Here is a 24,937-nt window from a genome sequence, read left to right as displayed (position 1 = left end):
GATATTAGAACTATAGAAATATTTATAAAAACTTTAAATGTTTAATTTGACTTCTTACACTTTTGGAAATATATAGAAGGCACATGTGTTGTGTGAGTACATGGAATATGACCACATGTCGTTTGTACCTCCCTTCTTGAAATGTGTACTTTCCTTTCATTATGCTGGATTGTGTACCAGGGCACTCTCTTGAGATGTTCCTCATTATTCTCACTCTTTCTTATCCTCTCCCCTCCCCTTCCTCAGTATCTCCAAATAAAATCTGTTTTTACTTCAAAAAAATTTAATTTAATTTAAAATTATTTTAAAATGAAATACTTTTTTTTTGTGATTTTTTTTTGTTTTGTTTTTGTTTTTGGGCCACACCCTGTGATGCTCAGGGGTTACTTCTGGCTATGCGCTCAGAAGTTGCTCCTGGCTTCTTGGGGGACCATATGGGACACCGGGGGATCGAACCGCGGTCCGTCCTAGGCTAGCGCAGGCAAGGCAGGCACCTTACCTCCAGCGCCACCGCCCGGCCCCTTAAAATGAAATACTTTTAAAAAATTTAAAAAAAGAAATACTTTTAAGTTAGATCCTGCAGCACCAGTTAGGAATGTTCTTACTTCTCCCTAAAATACTTTATTACAGGGTGAATTCTTCCACATTTAAAATCTCAGATGTGGGCCAGAGAGATAATATAATAGATGGGGAGTTTGCCTTACATGCAGCCTACCTGGGTTTGATCCTCAGCATTGCATGTAGCCCCAACCCCTCAGGGAATAATTCCTGAGCACAGAGTTAAGAGTAGCCCCTGATCATTGCCAGATATTGTCCAAAAAAAATAATAATTTTTTAATTCTTAAATATGGAGCCAAAGCCATGGTATGGAGAGTAGGACACTTGCCTTGCCTCATATGGAGCCTACCCAGGTTCAGTACCCAACACCACATATCCCTGATTTCCACCATGAATGACCTCTGAGCACAGAGCCAGGAGTAAACCATGAGCACTTCTGGGTGTGGCCCCAAAACAAAACCCATAAAAATGAGTAAAATTTCAGAGGTTTCTGTAACGTGATTATAAAACCAGTAGGGAATTTCCCATGTGCACCATATGCACATCTTCTTTTTTTTGGTTTTTGGGCCACACCCGGCGGTGCTCAGGGGTTACTCCTGGCTGTCTGCTCAGAAATAGCTCCTGGCAGGCACGGGGGACCATATGGGACACCGGGATTCGAACCAACCACCTTTGGTCCTGGATCAGCTGCTTGCAAGGCAAACGCCGCTGTGCTATCTCTCCGGGCCCCTACGCACATCTTCTAATGAAAATATTTACATAAAGAAAGTATAACTTTATGCCTAAGAAAAGGATGAACTTTTCAGACTGTTGAACTTTTATTTAATCTATATATATATTTTTTAATTTTGGGCCACACTCAGCAGTTTTGTAAGGGGTGTCACAGTTGACACAGCTCAGGAGTTACTCCTGGCTCTGCTCTCAGGTTATTGTCCTAACACTGCTATGGACTCAATGGGATACCATTGATTGAACCCAGGTCAGCCACATGCCAAGTAAATGCCCTATTGTATTATTATTGTTCAGTACCCTAATCTAGAATTTCTTTTTTTTTTTTTTTTTTTTTTTTTTTTTGGTTTTTCGTTTTTGGGCCACACCTGGCGGTGCTCAGGGGTTACTCCTGGCTGTCTGCTCAGAAATAGCTCCTGGCAGGCACGGGGAACCATATGGGACACCGGAATTCGGACCAACCACCTTTGGTCCTGGATTGGCTGCTTGCAAGGCAAACACCGCTGTGCTATCTCTCCAGGCCCTAATCTAGAATTTCTAATGGAAGTATATGCTCAGAGCCAGTGATACAGTTCAAGGGACTAGATACTTGTAGCACATGAAGGAACCCCCAGTTCAATTCCTGGAATCACAGGGTTCTCTCAACACTGCCAACTGTGATACCTGTTCAAAAACAAAAGAAGATGTGTCCTATAAAATTGACTAAAACTAGATGATTAGTTTGTATAGTGGTCATATTATTTTACTATTTTACTAGTAGGTTAATATTTTAATATTAATATTTTACTAACATTTTAATCCTTGACATAATTTTGATGGTTAATAATTTTGTTTAGAATCTTAAAATAGGAAACCCCTATATAATAAGCAAGGCATATTAAAACAGAAGAATATGAGCATTGAATTTAAAACCTTACATTATTAACATGGTACTGTTTCTCTGGTATTTTTAGTTAATTAAGCTCCAATATTTTCTTTCCTGACTACCCTTTACTGTTTCAATTTTTTAATATAATGATTCCCTTTTGAAATCACTTGATTTATTTCATGCTCTATATAGCACCTCTAGCCCTAATATAAGCCTTTCTTGGCTTAAGAATCCTCTTCAGATGGGGCCAGAGTGATAGCACAGTGGTAAGGCATTTGCCTCACACGTGGCCAACACAGGATGGACCCCAGTTTGAATCCTAGCATCCCATATGGTCCCTTTGCCTGCCAGGAGCGACTTCTGAGCACAAAGCCAGGAGTAACCCCAGAGCGCCGCTGGGTGTGACTCAAAAACAAACATAACAAAATCCTCTTCAGAAAGAAGTTTTTAGTCTTGTACTTTGATCTGTATTTCTTTAAAATCTGTATCTGCCATTACAGTTTCAGATGATAGTGAACTCCCCACAAGCACCACCTTGAAGGCCTCAGAGAAGTCTACATTGGAACAGTTAGTGGAAAAGGCTTGTTTTAGAGACTATCAACGTTTAGGTTTGGGAACCATAAATGGTACCTCTTCTCGCACAAAACCAGAGTACTTTCGGATCACTGCCTCCAACAGGATGTATTCACTCTGCCAGAGGTAAGTCTGTTGGTGAACTTCAAAAAAAAGACCTGCTTTTATTTTTTTTTTTTTGAGTTTTAAATAAACTGTTTATAACCATATCCCTGAAAGAGATAAAAAATGTCCCAAAGAGGATCAAGGCCTCCAAGAGTAAGGAATACTTTGTGTAGAATAAGTGAGCATCTTGTTGGCATTTAAGTGGTAGTACATTTAAATCACTAATCAATACCTATATGAGATGAGACAATCAAAAATAGAAGTTTTCTTCCCTTTCTAAACTTCCCTTGTTAGTTTTACTCTCCCAGTTTTTCTCTTTCCTAGCATGCTCCAAAATATCTTGAAGAGTAATATTTTCCAAGGAAGACAGGGGAAATGAAAAGTAAGGGTCGTAGTGATGCTCAGAGACCACATCGTTCAGCTCTGTGCTGCTTCAGCACCATAAAATGCCAAGAATCCATCTGGGCTTGCTGCAAGCAAAGCATGGACTCCTGCCCTCTGAGCCATTCTCTAGGCCCAACCTTTTCTTTAGGGAGCCAGTTGGTACATAATTTTAGTTTTTCAAGCCCTGTATTCTCTTGTTGCATTTCTTAAACTGCCATAAGTGCAACCATAGACAGTAAGTAAATGAATGAGCAGGATCACTCTGGACCCACAAGCTATAATTTGCTGACCTGGTTGTAGGACTTTGTTATTCAAACTGGGTTTTATTAAGCTGTCTAAATAGGATTTTTATATGGGCTGCTACTAGAAGACTATAAATTAACACATTTCCTTTTTTATTCTTATAATCTCTTGCTTTTTTTCATATCTGTTTGCCCAAGCCCATGTATTTTTAAACTGTATTTCCAGAGCTCACAAATACTATTTTCATCCACAAGAAAGGTGTTATTTTTGCATTTATAGATTCCATTTTGATTAAATAGTTTCAACAGAATTGTTATTCATATAGAAATTTTGTTTGTTTGGGGGCCATACCCAGCAGCATTTAGAGGTTACTCCTGGCTCTGTGCTCAGAAATAACTCCTGGCAGACTCAGAGGACCATATGGAATGCCAGGGATCAAACCCTCATCAGCTGCATGCAAGGCAAATGCCCTGCCTGCTATGCTATTACTCTAGCCCCTCATATAGAAACTTACATTAAATGTAATCCTCCATTTTAAATGAGTTTAGTTTTATAAATACCAATATGAAACTTAACAAATAACTTGAGAACCATAGATATAGATAGTACCAGAGTTAAAGCACTTGCCTTGCATGCCAATCTGGTTCAACCCCAGATAATGCATATGAACCCTGAGCCCTGCCAGGGGAAGGAAGGAAAATAGAAGAAGAGATTAATAGAAATCTTGTGTTGCTAGTTTTTAACTTTATTCTTCTAAGAATAAATAAGAATGTAAAAATTAATGTTTTGGGGATACATTGTTATACCATGAGCATCACCGAATTGCCATTCTCCCTTTACCACCATTTTTATGATGTAGGCTTTTACTTTTTAACTCTGAAGAACTGATTTAAAACTAAGTTTCATTTTTGGAATATTTTGCTCTCTCTGAACTTATATTATGTGAGTCTTAGACAATGGCTATGCTATTATATTTATATTCTTATATTTTCTCTCCCATTTGTTTTCCCTTCTTCTCTCCCCTTATCTCTACTCTTCAACTACAATCCTGAAAAATCATTGCTTTTCTCCCTCCATGTCCCTGAAGCTATCCTGGCCTTTTAGTTATACCTCAAGCTGTACAAGACAGTAGTTTACCACGAGTAGCCCGCTGCTATAGACATAATCGCCTTCCTGTTGTATGTTGGAAGAACTCAAGAACTAGTACCCTGCTCCTCCGATCTGGAGGATTCTATGGAAAGGGAGTCGTTGGTCTTTTCAAATCTCAGAATTCCCCTCAGTCAGGTAAGTTCTCTAGAGCATGATTGTGATCTTTTTACTTCCAGATAAAATCAAAGAAGAAAAGTTGGGAGGTGTCTATTGTACCCTTTTATCAAGCCTTCCCTTGTTCATAGCTTTTTACCACTATGTCACATGCATTATATATAGTGTTAAAGTAATTAACAGTGTGACTTCAGGGGCTGGAGAGATAGCATGGAGGTAAAGCGTTTGCCTTGCATGCAGAAGGATGGTGGTTTGAATCCCGGCATCCCGTATGGTTCCCTGAGCCTGCCAGGAGTGATTTCTGAGCATAGAGCCAGGAGTAACCCCTGAGCGCTGCCAGGTATGACCCAAAAACAAACAAAAAAGGAACAGTGTGACTTCACCTTAAGTAGTACATGTTAATATGTCTGTCAGTATTTAGATTTCTTAATTAATAAATTGAGTCTAGAGTAGTTTTATTTCAGCAAACCATCGTATCCACAGGTGGAAAAAGATTATATAATAGAGGGGGGTTTTTTTCTGTGTAGCAAATATATTTACCATCTGTAGATGAAATTGTTTTGTGTTCCATGTGATATGTTAGTTTGTCTCATTCCCACAAGTCACATAAACACACAAAGATGTAGATTGAAAAAATAATGACCAAAATGTAATTTTACTAACTTTTAAGAAAAGAGGCTTTTAGAAAACCAGAAAGAAGCCAATTTAAGAAAGTAAAAATAATAAAATACTGCTGTCTTGGGGTCGGTATAGTGTCACAAGGAGTAAGGCATCTGCCTTGCCCATGCTAGCCTAGGAGGGACTGTGGTTCGATCCCCCAGTGTCCCATATGGACCCTCAAGCCAGGAGTGATTTCTAAGCGCAGAGCCAGGAGTAATCCCTGAGCATCACCGGTGTGGCCCCAAAAGAAAACAAAACAAAAAAACTGCTGTCCTTTTTCCAAAAGATATTTCTGAGTACCATATCTGAAATCTTGAAGTCAGAGCTGTTGACATTCTTCTTAATCTCTAGTATATAAATGATCAACAGAATTCAACAATAGGGGGCCAGAACAATAATATAGTATGTTGCCTTGCCCTCTGCTGACCCTGGTTCAATCCCAGGCACCTCATATGATCCCCCCAAGTTTTCCAGGAGTCACCTGAGCACATCTGGGTTTGGGAAAAAAAATAAACAATGGACTACTAAGATATTAGATTCAATTTAGGAATAGCGTGTTTTCCGGCGTATAAGATGACTTTTTTTTTTTTTTTTTTTTTTTTTTTTTTTTGGTTTTTGGGCCACACCCTGTGACGCTCAGGGGTTACTCCTGGCTATGCGCTCAGAAGTTGCTCCTGGCTTATAAGATGACTTTTGAAATGAAAAAAGGTCAACCAAAAATCGGGGATTCTCTTATATGCCGAGTATATCCCGAAAAACATTTTGATATGGCGCTAAACGAAAATTGGATATTGCCACGAAACGAATTTTCCAACTCGATCCTGCACCAATCACTGCGAGGCTGCTCAGACTGCCTCTCGAACTCAGCCAATCCAAGCAAGCTTTTAGAAATTAGACTGTCAAAAAGCCTGCTCAGATTGACCAGAGTCAGAGAGGAAGTCTAATACAGTATAACCTTTGAAGCTATGTTTTAACTGTAAAATTAGAGGGTTATACGCCCGGTCATCTTCTACGCGGGAAAATACGGTAATTGCTTTCCTTCCTCATTAAAGAAATTTGAAAATGAGATCACTCAAGTGATGGCTCAGCAGATAGAATCACTTGGGGGGTGTGGCAGAATATTTAAGGGAAGGAAAATGAAAAGAATGTAAACAAACTCCCAGATTATGAGAAGGGTCTTTCTGAAGAAAGATTCCTAAGAAAGGAAAAGGAAGCTTTCCCTTCTATATCCTTTTGTTTGTTTTGTTTTTGTTTTGGGGTCACACCTGGTGATGCTCAGGGGTTACTCCTGACTATGTGCTCAGAAATCGCCCCTGGCTCTGGTTACCATATGGGACGCCAGGGGATTGAACGGAGGTTTGTCCTAGATCAGCACGTGCAAGGCAAACACCCTACGGTCTGCCCCACCACTCCGGCTCCCCTTCTATATCTTTTTATCAAAGTAAAGATTGGTGAACATTTCTTTATTGAGATTAAAAGAGAGGGTCATATACTTTTTGATATATTCTTTGGGGGTGTCACACTTGGAGGTGTTCAGGAGTTACTCCTGGCTCTCAGAAGTCATTCCTGGCAGGCTTAGGAACCATATGGGATGCTGGGATTTGAACTGGGGTTCGTATATTGGCCATGCTTCACCTTAACAGTAGCATTAGTTAGAATAGTTGGGGTTATCAACAAGGAGATAAAATTTATGAACCTCCATTTTGCAGTGCTAGAATAAGGTGAAGCCTAAAATTTCAGGAATACAATGTTTCAACACCCATACCCTTCACCAGTGTACCCTCTACCAATGCCTCCCCATTTCCCATCCATACACCAACATGCTTCTATGAGAGACACTTTAACACTGTGGTTTATAGTATTATTGCCAATAGGACTTCATGCATAGCACTTCCCTACCTTTCAACCCCCTCTTTCTCTGGTTGACAACTTTCTCTTTCATTATTGTTGTATTCTCTTCCCTGTAACAATCGCGCGCACGCACACACACACACACACACACACACACACACACACACACATGACATGTTTCCTACTAAAGACCAGTTTTCCTGATTTTTGTTTCTCACACACACACACACACACACACACACACACACACACACGGCATGTTTCCTACTAAAGACCAGTTTTCCTGATTTTTTGTTTCTGTGGTCTTTAGGAATTTGTTAATTCACTATTATGCTTCTTTAAATCCTGCACATGAGAGAGATCATTCAGTGTCAATTTCTCTCTCTCTCTCTCTCTCTCTCTCTCTCTCTCTCTCTCTCTCTCTCTCTCTCGCTACTTCACTCAACATGATACTCTCCAAGTCTATTCACACAGCAGCAAATTCCAAGATTTTATCTATTTTTGTGGCTAGGTAATATTCTTTTGTATATATGAATCATGGTTTCTTTATTCATAAACTGGAATTTTAAACAGGACTCGTTTCTTGGGTGTGATAACTTGGAGTTTGTATATAGAAAAAAAATATGAGTATTTTATTAACAGGAAGCTTTATTCACTGCTTTTTTTTTTTTTTTTTTTTGTAGTTCCTACCTCTTCTTTAGAATCCTCTAGTAGCATAGAACAAGAAAAGTACTTGCAAGCCTTACTGAATGCAGTTTCTGTCCACCAGAAACTCAATGGCAATAACACCCTCACTGTCAAGCCAGCACTTGCTCTGTCTCCAGGTAAGAGATAAGTTTTTTCTTATTTACGATGATGAAATGTTAGGTCCTTTCCTAGGGTTAGTCTCTAGTTATTTGAACTATTACTTCAACATGACTCCTTAGTTTTATCCTCTGGGACTTTAGCTTTAGCTAATCTTTCTGAAAAATCAAGACATTACTATTAATCAAAATGTAATTATTTCCTTTTTTAAAGCATACTAGGAGAGAGAGTAGAGCATTAAGATTTTGAGTCTTTCTGAACATATGTAGACTTTATTATAAAGCTGAATATATAGCTAGAACGTATGTTTATTAAATTTATATTTATTAAAATTATCAATTTTATAATTATTATAATTATTAAAATTATCCTTTAATGATTTGCAGTTTAGTTTGTTTTCATTAGGTTTGGATGAAACCATTAAGACTTGTACTAATATTCTGTTTCAGTTATCATGTGATGGAACCCCAAAGGGTTCATGTAGAGGTAACCCTAATGTGTTAGACACAGGAGCATGTGACTTGAAAAGTTGATCTCCTTGGCTTAATCAGCTATTTGAATTAGCTCAACATAAGCAGAAAGTGGCTTTTGTTGGAAAGTAACACCATGCATGCCTTGCTTCATTTATCATTAAATTCTCTGATTGCCCTTGCCAAACCTAACTCTCTATAATCTTGCAAATGTGTGTATCTCTAAGGAAATAGTAACTGTGCCTTGTTATCTTTATTAAAGCTCTGGGTACTTAAAAGAACAATGTTTGGCAGCAATTAGACATGCTACACATGAAGATAACTTTTTGTCATTTGAGTAATGTTAACCCAAACGACATGATTTTTGTTTTTCTTTTGGCTGACTTTAGGGACTGAAAGAAGGACTTCAAGAATGTCCACTGTGCTTAAGCAGGTAGTGCCAGGACATTTGGATGTAAACCCATCCAATAGCTTTGCTCGAGGAGGTTAGTAAGACTGATTTTATAACTGAGCACTGATACAACTTTAAAAGGAGAAAACTTTTTCTAGATAGTGATTTCTAAAATCAACTTATTATGCTTCAAATTGTTTTAACTACTCTTTTCTAAATGAATGACAAAATCCTTCCAAGTATGGTGACAGATGAGTTTAGCCTCATGGGACAATCACTTCTGTAAACTTACATATTGAGAGTTTGGAAGCTCTGGAACATAAGGCGAGAGTGTCTAAATGATGAAAAAGCCCAGGGAGGGCTTTAGATTCTTTAATCCATTATGCTTTAAGTTTCCTGGGCAGAAAGACTTATCATGGAAGCTTTAATAGGAAGGGAGAAGACTAAATGGGTATACCTCCAGTAACACCCGAGGTAACCTGGTCCCTAAAGTGCTAGTTTGGGAAATGAAAGAAAAATATTCAAGTTACTCCTTTCCTCTGGCATGAGGAAATAAATGCAGAGTATTGGAACTTTAGCTTCAAAGGGTAGTCCACTTTGATCTTTGGACGTTTATATGGCAGTCTTTGACTTTCCAGAGGAAATTCCAGACCAGGTATCTTTATTGCAGAGTCCTGTTTTACAATAGATTCATGGACTCTTGGGTCGTCCATTCTTTCCCATACAGTCCTGAATTCCATTTCCAGGAAATTCTTTCTCATATTATTAGATATGTAATTTTTACATATGAACCCATATTCTGCCCTCTCAAATAAAAAAATACATCCTGTTTCCCACGTTACAAAACTTGAGATTTAAGAATTGTTCAAATACTACAATCTATTCCATTATTTGGACTCTCTATGGAACTAATTTTGTGCAGTTAGAGATGATAGCAGATAATGGGACACTCCATTACTAAGTTGACATACATTGAAATTTTAATTTCTGTCTACTTCACATGTGTTATTGTCCAAGAGTACTAGCCTTGAGTGTTCATTTTTAGACCTAACTACATTGTTCTATGCCTAAAAAAATTCTGTCTACTAATATATTAACTTTTCACAAGTCTCTTGTCAATCATAGATTTGCTCACTGTTCTTCTGAGATTTGTTGTTTAAAATCTGTTGAACAAGGGGCTAGAGAGATAGCATAGTGGTAAGGCCTTCACCTTGCATGCAAACAACACAGGATGGACCCCGGTTCGAATACCGGCATCCCATATAATCCCCCTTGCCTGCCAGGAGCTCTTTCTGAGTGAAGAGCCAGGAGTAACCCCTGACCGCCACCGGGTGTGACCCAAAAAACAAAAGCAAAACAAAATCCATTGAACAAGACAGACCTAAGGACAAAAGCCCAGAATTAATGTAAAAAATGTTATAAAGGAAGATAGTTATCTATTTTTCTAGAATGATATGTATTAACATGTTCCAAAAAAATTTTTATGGCTTAGCATGACTCTTACAGAAAGTAGTGCACTTGCCTAAGAAACCATAGTCCATTATTATAGCCATAATACAAATAGTGCATTCTATAATTTTGTTCAGAATCAACATAAATCTTACAAAGCTTACTCTTTTTCCTTTTCTAAATGAATATTTACTATGTACATTTCCTTGCAGTCATATTGATTCTTTGGATTCTGTCCTCCCTTTCTAGAATTTTCTGCAGTTTCAACATTCCCTGCAAGCTTTCAGCCTTCTTCAGTCATCATACTAATTAATGTTTCAGGATTATGTTAGTATTCTGGAACTACTTTAAGAAAGTGCCACAAACTGAGTGACTTAAACAACTATTGCTTCATAGTTCTAGATTTCTAGAAATCCAAAATTTCTAGAGTTGATTAGGATATTTTTGGGGGGGTTTTTTGGGCCACACCCGGTGACACTCAGGGGTTACTCCTGGCTATGTGCTCAGAAGTTGCTCCTGGCTTGGGGGACCTTATGGGATGCTGGGGGATCAAACCGTGATCCGTCCTAGGCTAGCGCTGGCAAGGCAGATACCTTACCTCTAGCGCCACCATGCCTGCCCCACTTTTAGGATATTTTAAGGAAAATCTATTGGATGCCTTTCCCCTAGTTGTTGGTAGGTTGCTAGCAGTTATTCCTTAACTAAAAGAAGTAGCACCTAGATCTGTCTTGATTTTTACATGATAATCTTGTTTGTATGTGTGTCTCCAGTTTTTTTCTCTGTATAAGTACACTATTTTTATGTTTTTGGTTTTTGGGGGGTTTTTTTTGTTTTTGTTTTTGTTTTTTCGGGGGGTCACACCCAGCAGTGATCAGGGGTTACTCCTGGCTCTGCACTCAGATATCGCTCCTGACAGGCATGGGGGACCATATTGGATGCCAGGATTCAAACCACCGTCCATCCTGGATCGGCTGTGTGCAAGGCAAATGCCCTACCGTTGTGCTATCTCTCTGGCTGCAGTACACTGGTTTTATTGAATTAGCAGCCTTCCCATTCCAGTAATCATATTTACAATGTTCCCATTTCCAAATGAGATTACATTCTGAATTATAACATATGAATTGGTCAGGACAAAGGGTAGAGCAGACAGTGGTCATCTATAAAATACAAAGCTTCTTCTCATCATTTCTCTTGATGAAACTGAGCAAAGAGATAAAACTTTCTCCTTAGGTTCCTGTTATTCTGTTGCTAAGTATTCTTGTCAGAATTTAGCTCAAGACGCGGTTCCCCTTTTGCTTTTTTTATTATTATTATTCCATCTCTAGCTTATGTTATCAAGAATACAAATTCTATTACTTTTCCATTCGGCTTTTAGTAGAATGCATGTGCTAACAGAGTTTCTCAACTGAAGGCCATATGGTCCCCTGACAGCCCCCAGGATATTCTAATGGGTCAAAATCACATAAATAAGATCTGGAGTGATAGTACAGCAGGTAGGACACTTGCCTTGAAGATGACTGACCAGGGTTATATCCTGATAATCCATATCACTTGAGCTCTTCCAGGAGCACAAAGTCAGGAGTAACCCCTGGCCATTGCCAGATATGTTACAAGATTTTTAAAAAAATAATGAAGGGCGGGTTAGAGTGATAGCATAGTAGTTAGCGTTTTTGCTTTGCACACGCCAACCTGAGCTCAATTCTTGGCGTTCCATATGGTCCCCTGAGCCTACCAGGAGTAATCCCTGAGTGCTGTCAGGTACTAAAAAAGATTGTTGTTGAAAAAGTTTGAGAAATATGATTCGATCCCATGTATAAGTATAGTCAAAACCCTCCCATTCCATACCATGCTCATGTGTTTTGACTTTGAAAACTTCATCAAGAGCACTTACTTCGGGGCCGGGTAGGTGGCGCTGGAGGTAAGGTGTCTGCCTTGCAAGCCCTAGCCAAGGAAGGACCGCGGTTTGATCCCCCGGCATCCCATATGGTCCCCCCAAGCCAGGGGCGATTTCTGAGCACATAGCCAGGAGTAACCCCTGAGCGTCAAACGGGTGTGGCCCAAAAACCAAAAAAAAAAAAAAAAGAGAGCACTTACTTCATTTGGCCCAGTGATCTGTTGTACAGTTTAATATTTTAAACTACAACTATAAAATTATCTTTTCTATATTTACATCTATGTTTCATGAATACTTTCTCTTTCAACTATATTACCTTCTCTTTTTTTTTCCAGTTATTAGGGCTACACCCAGTAGTACTCAGGGGCTCCTTGCAAATCAGTGCCTGACAATTGCTCCTGACATTGCTTTGAGAATCAAACCCAGAACTTCTGAATTCTAAGCATGCATCCCATTCCTTTAAACTATATAGCTAACCTGTTTTATATTATCTTCCCTTTTTATAGGGGTTTTTCATTAGTAGTTAAATTCAAGGCCTATTTACCCCTGGCTTTAAAACCTATTTCTGACTTATTCTGTATATATATTAGTTTTGACCAAAATTATTTCTTGATACCCTTTCCAAATATTTCCTTCTGAAAAATTGCTGTGGACTTAGTGCTTTCTTATGAAGTTCTTTGTACCTGAGCTGACACCCCTTATTGTGGTATCTAAAACCTAAGATTCAGAAATGGAAATCTCCTTTCACTCCATTAGAATTCTTCACTTGCAAAACCTTTTAAGAGCACAGTAATTAACTAAAACATTGAAAAATTGCTGCTTTCTGGCAAATTGAACTTTTTCTATGACCTGTGGAGCTGCTGCTTATATCTGCTTACATGGAGCAGTAGAAATGAACTAGGACAAGCAAGTTAGGAAAGTTTCAGAAGATTCCCTATTAACATAAACATGACAAACAAATGCTCAGACACATGCAAGAGTAGACAGTATTTGCATGACCTACAAATTACTCATTTTCTTGTAGCCACACTCAAGTTATAATCTCTTGTTCTTCAGAGAGCTTGGACTCGCTTCTCTAGAAGCTTCTAATTTACCCTGTGTAAAAAGATTCTTCTCTCTGAATCTTTCTCTTAGGTTTCTTTGTCATTTCTGTATATTTTCATTGACTTTTTTTCATTTTCATCATCATAGGATAGGTTTCCATTGTATATTTTCCAAACTAATACAGAGTTTATATTAACCTCCATCTTCTTTTCTTTCATCCTTTTTTTAAAACCTAGGTGAACACATGCTAATGAGTTCTAAGAAAGAGAAAACAATCTTTCCTTAGACAAGAACCAATTAGAAAAAAATTAAGATGTTAAAAGATCACATTGTTTTTCATTTAAAATTTTAAAAGCTTCTGATCCCATGAGAAGAGTTCCTATACTTACAGCTTGGGTGAATTATTTTGTGGAGTAGAGAAATCCTGTAAGAAATTTGGCATTTTCTAAGTGTTCCCATTAAATAGAAATAAAGTAGCTGAGAATATTTATGAAATAGCCACATGAAGGTGACATTTTCATTTTTTATGCTTTATATTTCCATGGACCTTTAGTTCCCCTCTATATGTTTTCTTTGAAATGACCTCCAAGATAGGTATTTTAAGAAGTGAAACAAATTGAATGATGATACTTAGCAAATAATAGCATAATAGAAATTACAGATGATCCATATTAAGGCAAAATTCACTAAATATGTGTATCTCTGGTGCCAGAGTTATAGTAGAGCAGGTAGAACAATTGCCTTGCATGTGGCCAACTCAAGTTCAGTCCCCAGCACCCAATATGGTTTCCTGAGTACTGCCAGGAATAAGTCCTGACCACCATTGGGTATGGCCCCAAAAGCAAAGAAAATATATCTCATGTAACATGCTAGGCATAAAGTCATATGGATAAATCAAGCACTTAACTAACTCAAGCATCCTTTGGTCTGAACAAAAAGGAGGCAACACCACCAGTGAAAACTACCCAGGAAATAGTCATGCTCTGAACACACATGTGTGCTCCTTGGAAATGAACTGCTCTACTTCTTCACAACAGCAGTCCCTGTAGCCAACCACTGAAAAACCGATCCAGGTCCACATGATTGTGTAGGTGACCAAACACTAAGACTTTGGTTCTTTTATATTCAGATTCAAAATATAGCTTAGTCACCAAGTGATTAGTTATAAAATTTCCTAATTCTTTGTATTCTTATAAAATGGAGATAATGTGTAGCTAACTCATCATTTTGGAGAATAACTGAAATAATATATGTGATATATATACATAATAATATAATTATAATTGGGAGGGCATATCCAGCGATGGACAGGGGTTACTCCTGGTTCTGTCCCCAGGAATTACTCCTGGCAGACTTGGAGGACCATATGGAACTCCTGGGATTGAACACAGGTCAGCCATGTGTAAGGCAACCTCCATCAGCTTCACTTGGGCCCCAGAATACTTAATTTTTTGTTTTAACTTAATACCACTTTATTTGTCCTGAAGGACAAATAATTGAATAGAAAGGGACTATTGCTCACAGTAATTTTCAGAAAGAAAACAATTAACAAATATTTTCAGTACTTAGGTATCAGGTTCTCAGCATGAATACAAGAATTAATAGAATTAGGTTGCTGCTCTTTGAAGAATTTAATCTAGTAGAATAATATGTGTTATAATCACAGTGTAATATGATCAGAGTTTAAATAGATCTCTCAGAACTCTGAGGACAACAAGGAATACTTTTCAGAGGAGCTCATATTGTTATTGACAGTGAGTCAAATAAAAATATAAGAGAAATCATTTCAAGCAGAGTAATACATTAGGAAATGCTATCTTGAAATAGGGAACCAGATACTCAAACACCACTATAAGCATTTTAATGTCCCAATTTTCAACAAGAAAGCTCAAAACTTTGACAGCAAGGAGACCCAACAACCAGCACACAAGAGGCCTTGTGCCTTTGCCATTAGTTCCAGGACTTTGTATCTTGCAGTAGCATTCTCTATACAGTCAGCCAGTGCCTCTTCAGCCTTTAATCTTCTGAACTTCCCTTGGATTTTAAATCCAGTAGAGCCCTTCATTTCCTGCTTCCAAAGGAGTAAAACTAAATGAAATTCATTTCTAAGACTTTTTTATCGAAGTTATAATATTTTTAGTTTTGTAATGCCTATTTAATATTCCTATTAAATTTTAATCCTGAATAATCATTTTCCTCAATTTGAGCATTTTTTTGCCTAAGAAATAGCATGCATATAACTTACTGTTCACCTTTTTTTATTTTTTTTTTGGGGGGGGGGGTTTGGGCCACACCCTGTGACGCTCAGGGGTTACTCCTGGCTATGCGCTCAGAAGTTGCTCCTGGCTTCTTGGGGGACCATATGGGACACCGGGGGATCGAACCGCGGTCCGTCCTAGGCTAGCGCAGGCAAGGCAGGCACCTTACCTCCAGCGCCACCGCCCGGCCCCACCTTTTTTTATTATCAGATAAAATTTGCCATAGTCATAAAGCATTTTCTATTGAAAATAAGACAATATTACTCAAATCACAAAAGTGTTATCTCTAAATACTGCCTACCATTTTGGTGCAAGTAAGAATTTCAAAAGAAGTCATTATTTTAGTTATCACAAGCTATAATTTTAGTGGCATTGTGTATTGTCACAGGATCATGAATTTTTGCTTGGCATTTATGGAAATTTATTTTCCAAATGAAAAGAGAAACACTGTGGCAATCCTTAATGCTGTACTACACAAAAACAAACAATAACAACAAAAACATGATCTTTGTTATTCCAAATGGTTGCTAGAGCTTCATTGTTTTCTGGTATCATGATCTTGCTCAAAGAACTGCGTGTTATACAACACGTAGCACTTTCCAACAATCAGCCTCCTAAAAAACATGAGAGACAATGTATTCCTACCTATTTTTCTCCCCAATTCCTTGATTTTATTATGTAAATTTGTTTCTTACTGATCAATGATCTTCAAAAGCTTATTCCATTTGGTATAATTTTTAGTGGCCCTCTGCTGTGCTGTCCATTTATTTAATTTTGCTTATTCTGTTTATAAACAGAGGCTGAGATTTCATTTAACAAGCATTCATCTTTCTGTGTGTGTAGCTTTTTATTTCTTAATTAAATCTACTTTAATTATATTTACATTCCCCCAACCTCATTTAATTTACAAAATTAAATAACCTGTTAACCTGTTAACACAATTTGCTCTGATGTTTGCTACTATATACATTTTATTCCTCCTTCTGTCTTTAATCTTACCTACCAGTGCATGGGTACAGAGATAAATGTTTTACTCAGTCAAATCCCAAATCTTCAACTAAGGAAAGAGTCCATAAACAAGGTACTGTATTATCTGTCCTGATGTGTCACTCTTTTTAACCATCATCATATGTGTAAGGTGACTTCACATTTGTTTGTCAAATTATACATTTTATTTTCATCTACATTCTGAATTTCCATTATATTTGCATTCACATAAAAGTAGCACTATAATATTTTTTTAAAAATCATGTTATACATAAAGGTTCATTCATAATATCACCCAAAAACCTTTGTTGGGAACTGATCTCCTGACCCTATAAGAGATCAGATATGACATTATCATGGTGATATCTTCTCATCTAGAAAAATAAATAGGTCTAAAAATTCCAAAGTTTCTCCAAATGCTTTTCCGTCTAGAGAAGAAAAAAATAAAACATTTTAGGGAAGCAGTGACAATGTCCTGTGAACTCATCAGTGACAAGAACACAGCAGGCTTTTGGAAGTGCTACTGGCTAATCAAATTTGAAACTACTTGTATTATTTTTGTTTGAATATTTAGTAGTCTTACTTGCTTATCAAAATCCTCTTTCTTTCAAATACAGTAAAGTCAGTTTATAAGATGAAATTCTTCTAACAGCTTAATTAGCAGATAATCTGCTTCTCTATAAATATTTAAAGAAGCTTCCTAAGTAAAATTTATGTTACTAAATTTATAATTATTCACTGTTTTTTATGCATATGGGCTGGAGGGGGGGCGAGATTATAACCCTTACTAGTTTTAAGTACATCATTTTGACCTAATACACAAATATTAATCCTAAAAACAGCCTTATATTTTAGAGATGTAGTGAATTTTTAGTTTATTGCTTAATCTAAATTTCTTAATGAATTGACTGAATAAAGCAAAATTTCTTCTTTCATGAAACTGAGAAACTTGTTACTCCACTCCCCATCCCTCCCTAGGCTTCATTATTGCCTCCTGCCTACTTTGTTTCCAGTGTCAGTGCATTTTTTCTATTTGTGACCTTAAGTGTTTCCATATATCTACAAAATTTATATCAAAATAAATATATAATTGGTATTGGCTTAGATGATTTCTTAGGTTCCCTCAAGCCTTGAAAATGTTTGTGATTGTGAGATTCTACATTGCCATTCTTATATGTAGCAGAAGTGAATGTCAGATGACCAATATGATCCATTGATTAGATTAACTAATTTGCTATTATTTCTAAAACTGTACCTATAGTGCGTGCATCCTTTCCCCTATTCAGAGGCATACGCATATCAATTTATCTCACTCAGTTATTTTGACTTTTGTAAAGGTGTCTGGGCAAGTCTACGCTCTAGCACTCGCTTGATCAGCTCTCCAACATCCTTCATTGATGTTGGTGCCCGGCTAGCAGGCAAGGATCATTCTGCCTCCTTTAGTAACAGCACCTACTTGCAAAACCAGCTCTTGAAACGCCAAGCAGCCCTTTATATATTTGGTGAAAAGTCACAACTAAGGGTAAGTTTTATTTTTCTCATTTCAAAATTTTATGGACACACTAAAGTAGTTTATAAAATGCCTCATAAGCTAGTTTACCTAGAAGTCATTCCCTTTATTTTTTCTTTTTGCAGCATGGATTCTTAACCTGGAGCTAATAATTTAAAAAAAAAATTTAGGTCTTATAGATGTATTTCTATATGTTTATATACAGATATAAAACAATATATAGTGAGAACAGATATGTATAAGATATAATAAATGCAGTAAATAAAACTTAGAATGGTAAAAATAACGAGGAATATTAAGAAGTGTACTGGGGCCGGAGAGATAGCATAGAGGTAGGGTGTTTGCCTTGAATGCAGAAGGATGGTGGTTCGAATCCCGGCATCCCATATAGTCCCCGGAGCATGCCAGGAGTGATTTCTGAGTGTAGAGTCAGGAGTAACCCCTGAGCGCTGCCAGGTGTGACCCAAAAACAAAAACAACAAAAAAAGAAGTGTACATACAAAAGAAATAAGGTTTAATCAAGCAATGTTTTCTACTGCCACAGCTTCCTTAGAAATCTGTGACAAATAGATGTCGTTCTTATAAATCTATAAATGAAGAAAGCTACAGGCATTAGAGAGACTAGTAGAAAAATAGTGGCTATTTTACTGTTTGTGGAGGCAAGGGAAGTCCAGAGCTATATACACTAAATATTTTTCAAGGCCTATATCCACAAAACATGGGTCCTAAGAAATATCCATGCAAAATAGTAGATGCTAAACAGTTTTCTTCTTAATTTTAAAGTATTGTGTAGGGCCAGAGCAGTGACACAGCAATACGGTGTTTGCTTGCCCACAGCTGACCTAGGACGGACCATGGTTCAATCCCCAGCATCCCATATGGTCCCCCAAGCCAGGAGCAATTTCTGAGCACAGACCCAGGAATAACCCCTGAGCATCAGGGTGTGGCCCAAAAACCAAAAATATTAAAAAATAAAAATAATAATAAAGTATTGTGTGATAACTGCTATACTAATGTCTCAGATCTAAAATTTTTCAGGTTACACATTACAAAATAAATTTATTACTACTGATATGTGAATTAACTAATAAAAATATATGTTAATTCAGAAATCCTTTCAAAATTTGATCTGATGCACAGTACTGACAGACCTTCTGCTGAACTGTAGAGTCAGAGACTATGAACAGGATCCCACATGTTTGACCCTACAGATGCCAAGGACTGACTCATGTCATCTATGGCAACTAGTTTCACTAGTTTTTTTCTAACTGCCTGGCCCTTTGCAATCACTTAATCACAAGATTTAGGGTAAAGGGCATGAAACTGCTGAGTAAAACTATTTAATAGGTGCATGTGTCTTCTTATAGACATAATTTATATTTAGAAAATAGTTGGAACACTTTTTAACAGCAATCTAGATTACCTGCACAGTTTTATTGACACCAATATCTGTCCCCAAACAGAAACCACACTTCTTGCTCCTGTCTGAATGACTCCTAAAGGTTTGTCTTCTGTGTGTTCACTTCTGCCATTTCTTTAATTTTTTTTTTTTTTTTTTTTTGGTTTTTCGGGCCACACCTGTTTGATGCTCAGGGGTTACTCCTGGCTAAGCACTCAGAAATTGCCCCTGGCTTGGGACCATATGGGATGCCGGGGGATCGAACCTTGGTCCTTCCTTGGCTAGAGCTTGCAAGGCAGACATCTTACCTCTAGCGCCACCTCGCCGGCCCCCCTTCTGCCATTTCTTTTGCACATTATTCTTCAGATTAGCTCTGAGATAAGCATACCAATTTAGGTATGGCTGAGAAATGGCATCTTCAAAGATGAAACACCATTATCTAAGCAAGTCGAAGCAAATATGGACTACATTAAACTAAGAAGCTTTACCTCAGTGAAAATGGTGATTAAGATATAAAGACTGCCCACAGAATAGGAGAAACTATTCACTCACTACCCATCTGATAAAGGGTTAATATCTAAAATATATAAGGCAATGGTAGAGCTTAGCAAGAAAAAAATTTAATCCATCAGGGACCGGAGAGATAGCATGTAGGTAGGGCATTTGCCCTGCATGCAGAAGGATGGTGGTTCAAATCCCGGCATCCTATATGGTCCCCGAGCCTGCCAGGAGCGATTTATAAGCATAGAGCCAGGCGTAACCCCTGAGTGCTGCCAGTTGTGACCCAAAAAAAATAAAAAGTTTAGTCCATCAGAAAACTGGGGAGAAATGAAGAACAGAAACTTCCTCAAAGAAGAAATATAGATGGTCAAAAGGCACATAAAAAAACTGTTCCACGTCATTAATTATCAGGGAGACACAAATCAAAACAACAATGAGATATCACACATCACAGAGATTGGCACATGTAACAAAGAACAAGAACAACCAGTGGTTGCACAGATGCAGCGAGAAAGGGACTCTCATTTACTGCTGGTGGGAGTATCAACTTTTCCAGGTTTTTTTGGAAAACGATATGAATATTCCTTTAAAAACTAGAAATGTGGAGCCAGAATGATAGCGCAGCATGTAGGTCATTTGTCTTGCACTCAGAGCCTACCAGGAGTTATTTCTGAATGCTCTGCCAGGAGTAACCCCTGAGTGCTATTAGGTATAGCTCCAAAATAGCACACAACAACTAGAAATTGAGCTTCCATATAACCCAGCAATGCCTAGGGACCCAAAAATGATGCAGAAAATCCCTTTGTACTGGTATGTTCATTGCAGCACTATTCACAATAGCAAGAATCTGGAAACCACGCAAGTGCCCAAGAATAGGTGAGTAGATAAGAAACTCATACATCTGTACAATGGAAATACTACATAACTGTTAGGTAAAACAAAGTCATGAAATTTGCTTATACATGGATGGATATGGAGAGTATTACTCTTGAGTGAGTGAATCAGAAGGAGAGGAATAGACACAAAATGATTGCACTCATTTGAGGGGTATTTTAAAAAGATAGGCTGGTCGAAGCCTGGTGTCTCATATGGTCCCCCGAGCCTGCCAGGAGCTATTTCTGAGCAGATGGCCAGGAGTAACCCCTGAGCACCGCTGGGCGTGGCCCCCCCCAAGAAATATAGGCTGGTATTAATATCCAGAAATAGAGCTGTGGGGCCAGGAGGTCTGGTCCATAGTAGGATGCTTGCCACAAAGAGCAAAGGAGAGCAGGTAGGACAGAAAAGGAATAAGAACAGATTGCTGAAAGGAGATAAAGTGATAAACTAGGGACATTGGTGAAAGGAAATGTGCACAGGTGAAGGGATGGGTGTTGGACTTAAACAACCATAAACAACTTTGTAACTGTGTATCTCAAGGGTCTTTAAGAATTTATTTTAAAAATGAAAATGGGGAGAGGGGGACTTAATTTAAAAAGTTAAAAAACAAGATTATCAAAATAATATATACCAGTTCACTGCTCTCTTAGCATTCATTAATTTCAAATATAACCAAATATGGAATATCCTATATATCAAATATATAAACATGGGCCCTTTGAGATGGGTAGAGTACTTTCCTTGTATGTAGTCAATTCAGATTCCAACCCGGCACCCAATATGGCCCCATAAGCCTCGCCAGGAGTAATCCCTGAACACAGAGCCAGGTGTGAAAGAAAATCAGACATAAATGATAAAAGTATTACAGTTCCATGTACATCCATGTATAGGAAAATTTCATGACTTCATCTCTCCTGACAGCTGCATAATATTCCATTGTGTATATGTACCACAGTTTCTTTAGCTATTCATCTGTTGAAGGGTATCTTGGCTGTTTCCAGAGTCTTGCTATGGTAAATAGTGCTGCAATGAATATAGGTGTAAGGAAGGGATTTTTGTATTATATTTTTGTGTTCCTAGGGTATATTCCTAGGAGTGGTATAGCTGGGTCATATGGGAGCTCGATTTCCAGTTTTTGGAGGAATCTCCATATTGCTTTCCATAAAGGTTAAACTAGACGGCATTCCCACCAGCAGTGGATAAGAGTTCCTTTCTCTCCGCATCCCCACCAACACTGCTTATTCTCATGTGATTTCCTATACATGGATGTACATGGAATCTATTATGCTGAGTGAAATAAGTCAGAGAGAGAAAGAAAGATGCAGAATGGTCTCACTCATCTATGGGTTTTAAGAAAAATGAAAGACATTCTTGCAATAAAACTTTCAGACACATAGAGAAAAGAGCTGGAAGTTACAGCTCACCTCATGAAGCTCACCACAAACAGGGATGAGTTTAGTTAGAGAAATAACTAAGTTTCGAACTATCCTAATAATGAGAATGTACCAGGGAAATAGCCTGTCTAGAGTACAGGCAGGGGTTGGATGGGGAGGAGGGAGATTTGGGACATTGGTGATGGGAATGTTGCACTGGTGATGGGTGGTGTTCTTTACATGACTGAAACCCAAACACAATCATGTATGTAATAAATTTGTTTAAATAAAAAAAAAAGAAAATCAGCATTTGGAAAATATCTCACTTCATCTATATCCCTACTCTTACAATCTGTTAATTACATTAACTTGAGAGTCTAAATAAAATGTACACTGTGAACAGTATAAAAAAAAAGTATTACAGTTATATAAATACATATGTCAGACTAAGTGGGAAAAATACCCCCAGGGGGTTAGGGGAAGGCTGAAAAGCTAGAAATCAACAAAACTTTCCTTGTGATTTTGGTTTTGGTTTAGGTTCACATCTAGTCACGCTCAGGCTACCATATAGTGTTAGGTCAAACCCAGAGATTCTGCATATACATTAATTTTCTGAGCTATCTCCTTAGCTTTTGTATTTGGTTGTATATAGTTTATTATTGTTGACTTTACAAGACTATCTACAATGTTAATTGTCTAAAAACAGTGAGACTGTTCTTTCCTTCTTAATGTTTCCTTCATTTTTCAGTGAATATATTTTTCCTTGCATAGTAATAAATATATGTGTCACTATAAACTTAAATTTTTAAAATTCTGGGACCTCAATAACATCACTTTTCATTGCAAAGTGCTTCTTGGGGAGATTTACTTTACTCTTGGATTAGTCATGTTCTTTATGTGTCATTGAATCCTCTTAGACTTTGAGATCATGATCTTTGTGTTACTAGCACCATCAGCTTCCAAACTACCTGACCTTTCAAGTTCTCCAAATGACAGCAAGCCAAATCAAACAAACTTACTTATACCTTACTGACTCTTATCAGTAGTACATAACCCATTTTAGCTTCTGCAGCTGCTTGACTCAAGTAACTATGTAACATCAAATACTTTCCTGAGTTGAAAATATTGTTAATTTACAAATTATGCTGTCTGCCTAAATCTCTGCATCTTCATCCACAGAACTTCAAGTTAGAATTTTCTTTAAATTGTGAATTTGTTCCTGTTGAATTTCATGACATCCGACAAGTAAAAGCCAGTTTCAAAAAACTCATGAGAGCTTGTGTTCCAAGCACTATTCCTACTGACTCAGAAGTGACCTTCCTGAAGGCCTTAGGAGATTCTGAATGGTTCCCACAGGTAACTGCCTTTAAACTCAAAGATAGACCCAAGATAATATACAGATTTGGTTGGAGGGGGACAGGAAATAATGTATATTCCCTGACTACCCAGCATTTTCCCCTTTGTAGAAAGCCTTTCAGTTCAGGAAACCAATGATAATAGATAATAGAATTCTTCATTCCTGGGCTTTTATTTCTCTATGGTTGAAAACTTAGTATCTTTAGGACCCCAAGAAGATCATCATTTTGTTGTTTTGGAGTGACGACCGACTATTCTCAGGGCTTACTCCTCAGAGATCATTCCTGATGGGATTCCAAGGACAGTATGCAGTGATGGAAATTGAACTTAGTGGGTTGATTGCAAGGCAAGTTCCTTCTCCACTATATTCTCTTCTCTAAAAGTGAGTAAAGAGCTTGTCTTGAATACAACTGACCTAGGTTCAATCCCTGGTACCCAGCCAACCAGGAGTAATCCCTGAGTGCAGAGCCAGAAGTAAGCCCTGAAGACAGACCACTCAGTGTGCTCTCCCCTCCACCCCTACCTCCCACAAAAAAAAAAAAAGTGTTCATGACATGCAAGTGTTAGGTACAAATGATTCAGGCATTTGACCAAGAGCCTTTCCTTGTCTTTAGGCCCCAGATGTTATGTCCATTATGCCTTTACCCCCTGCAGGTAAAGTCTCTTCTTTGTGCTTGTATCTCTTGTGGAGTAAAGAGGGCTGTTTTACATAGTACATTGGACTAATGGGAAGGGAACATGGAAAATTTTATAAATATCCAGGGCAGTGACTATAGAAAACTAGAGAAATCACAACCATCTACACAATAAAATATGGGTGGACATTTTTTAATAATTTCTAGATGGATTTTATTCCACAAATTGTCTTGTGCTTTTTAAGTATTTTTTACATCTATAATGTTATACATTTGATTTTAGCATGTATATGGTCTGCTCACACTCTGGTTTGTTAGGAACTATGTAAATTGATTAGGCTTTAAAAGAGTAACACAAATATGGTAATATTTTCCTTTCTATTTAGTACACAACTGTAGTATACAATAAGCTCTCTGCCATAAAAATTATTGAAAGTTAACAGCTATCCCTTTAAGGAATAATACAACCATGCTATTTGCTGCAACATGAACTTGAAGATATTATGTTAAATGAAGTAAGCCAGCAGAAGAAAGATAAATACAGAATGATATCACTTATATGTGGTATTTAGAATAAATGCATGAAGTAATGCAGTGGTTTAAATGTTAGCTGTCTCGAACACTCTTGGCCCCAGAGTATAGTGAGGAAAAGGAAAGAAATTGAATGGAGGAGGAGAAAAACAATTATGAAATGATAGGGGCCAGGGCCCAAATGTCTCAGGTACATTGAAAGTGTTAAAAAAGGATAGAACTGGG

At 37.7% G+C, this 24,937-nt stretch overlaps 1 protein-coding gene across 2 annotated transcripts in view; it reads left to right on the top strand.

Moving 5' to 3' along the window:
- SBF2 (SET binding factor 2) overlaps window positions 1-24,937 on the top strand; it is a 394,504-nt gene that overhangs the window by 328,582 nt on the left and 40,985 nt on the right. Inside the window, exons 26-31 of one of the 2 annotated variants that reach the window (XM_049780980.1) lie at window positions 2,656-2,854; window positions 4,548-4,744; window positions 7,918-8,058; window positions 8,898-8,993; window positions 17,869-18,053; window positions 23,370-23,546. In XM_049780980.1, the coding sequence (XP_049636937.1) occupies window positions 2,656-2,854; window positions 4,548-4,744; window positions 7,918-8,058; window positions 8,898-8,993; window positions 17,869-18,053; window positions 23,370-23,546 (995 nt within the window). The remainder of the gene's footprint in view (window positions 1-2,655; window positions 2,855-4,547; window positions 4,745-7,917; window positions 8,059-8,897; window positions 8,994-17,868; window positions 18,054-23,369; window positions 23,547-24,937) is intronic. The other variant, XM_049780981.1, reaches the window with a different exon arrangement.

The sequence above is a fragment of the Suncus etruscus genome, chromosome 9, assembly GCF_024139225.1.
Source record: "Suncus etruscus isolate mSunEtr1 chromosome 9, mSunEtr1.pri.cur, whole genome shotgun sequence".
Classification (NCBI taxonomy): domain Eukaryota; kingdom Metazoa; phylum Chordata; class Mammalia; order Eulipotyphla; family Soricidae; genus Suncus; species Suncus etruscus.
Note: the sequence above shows the minus strand (reverse complement) of the source record. Positions and strands in the feature narration are given on the sequence as shown.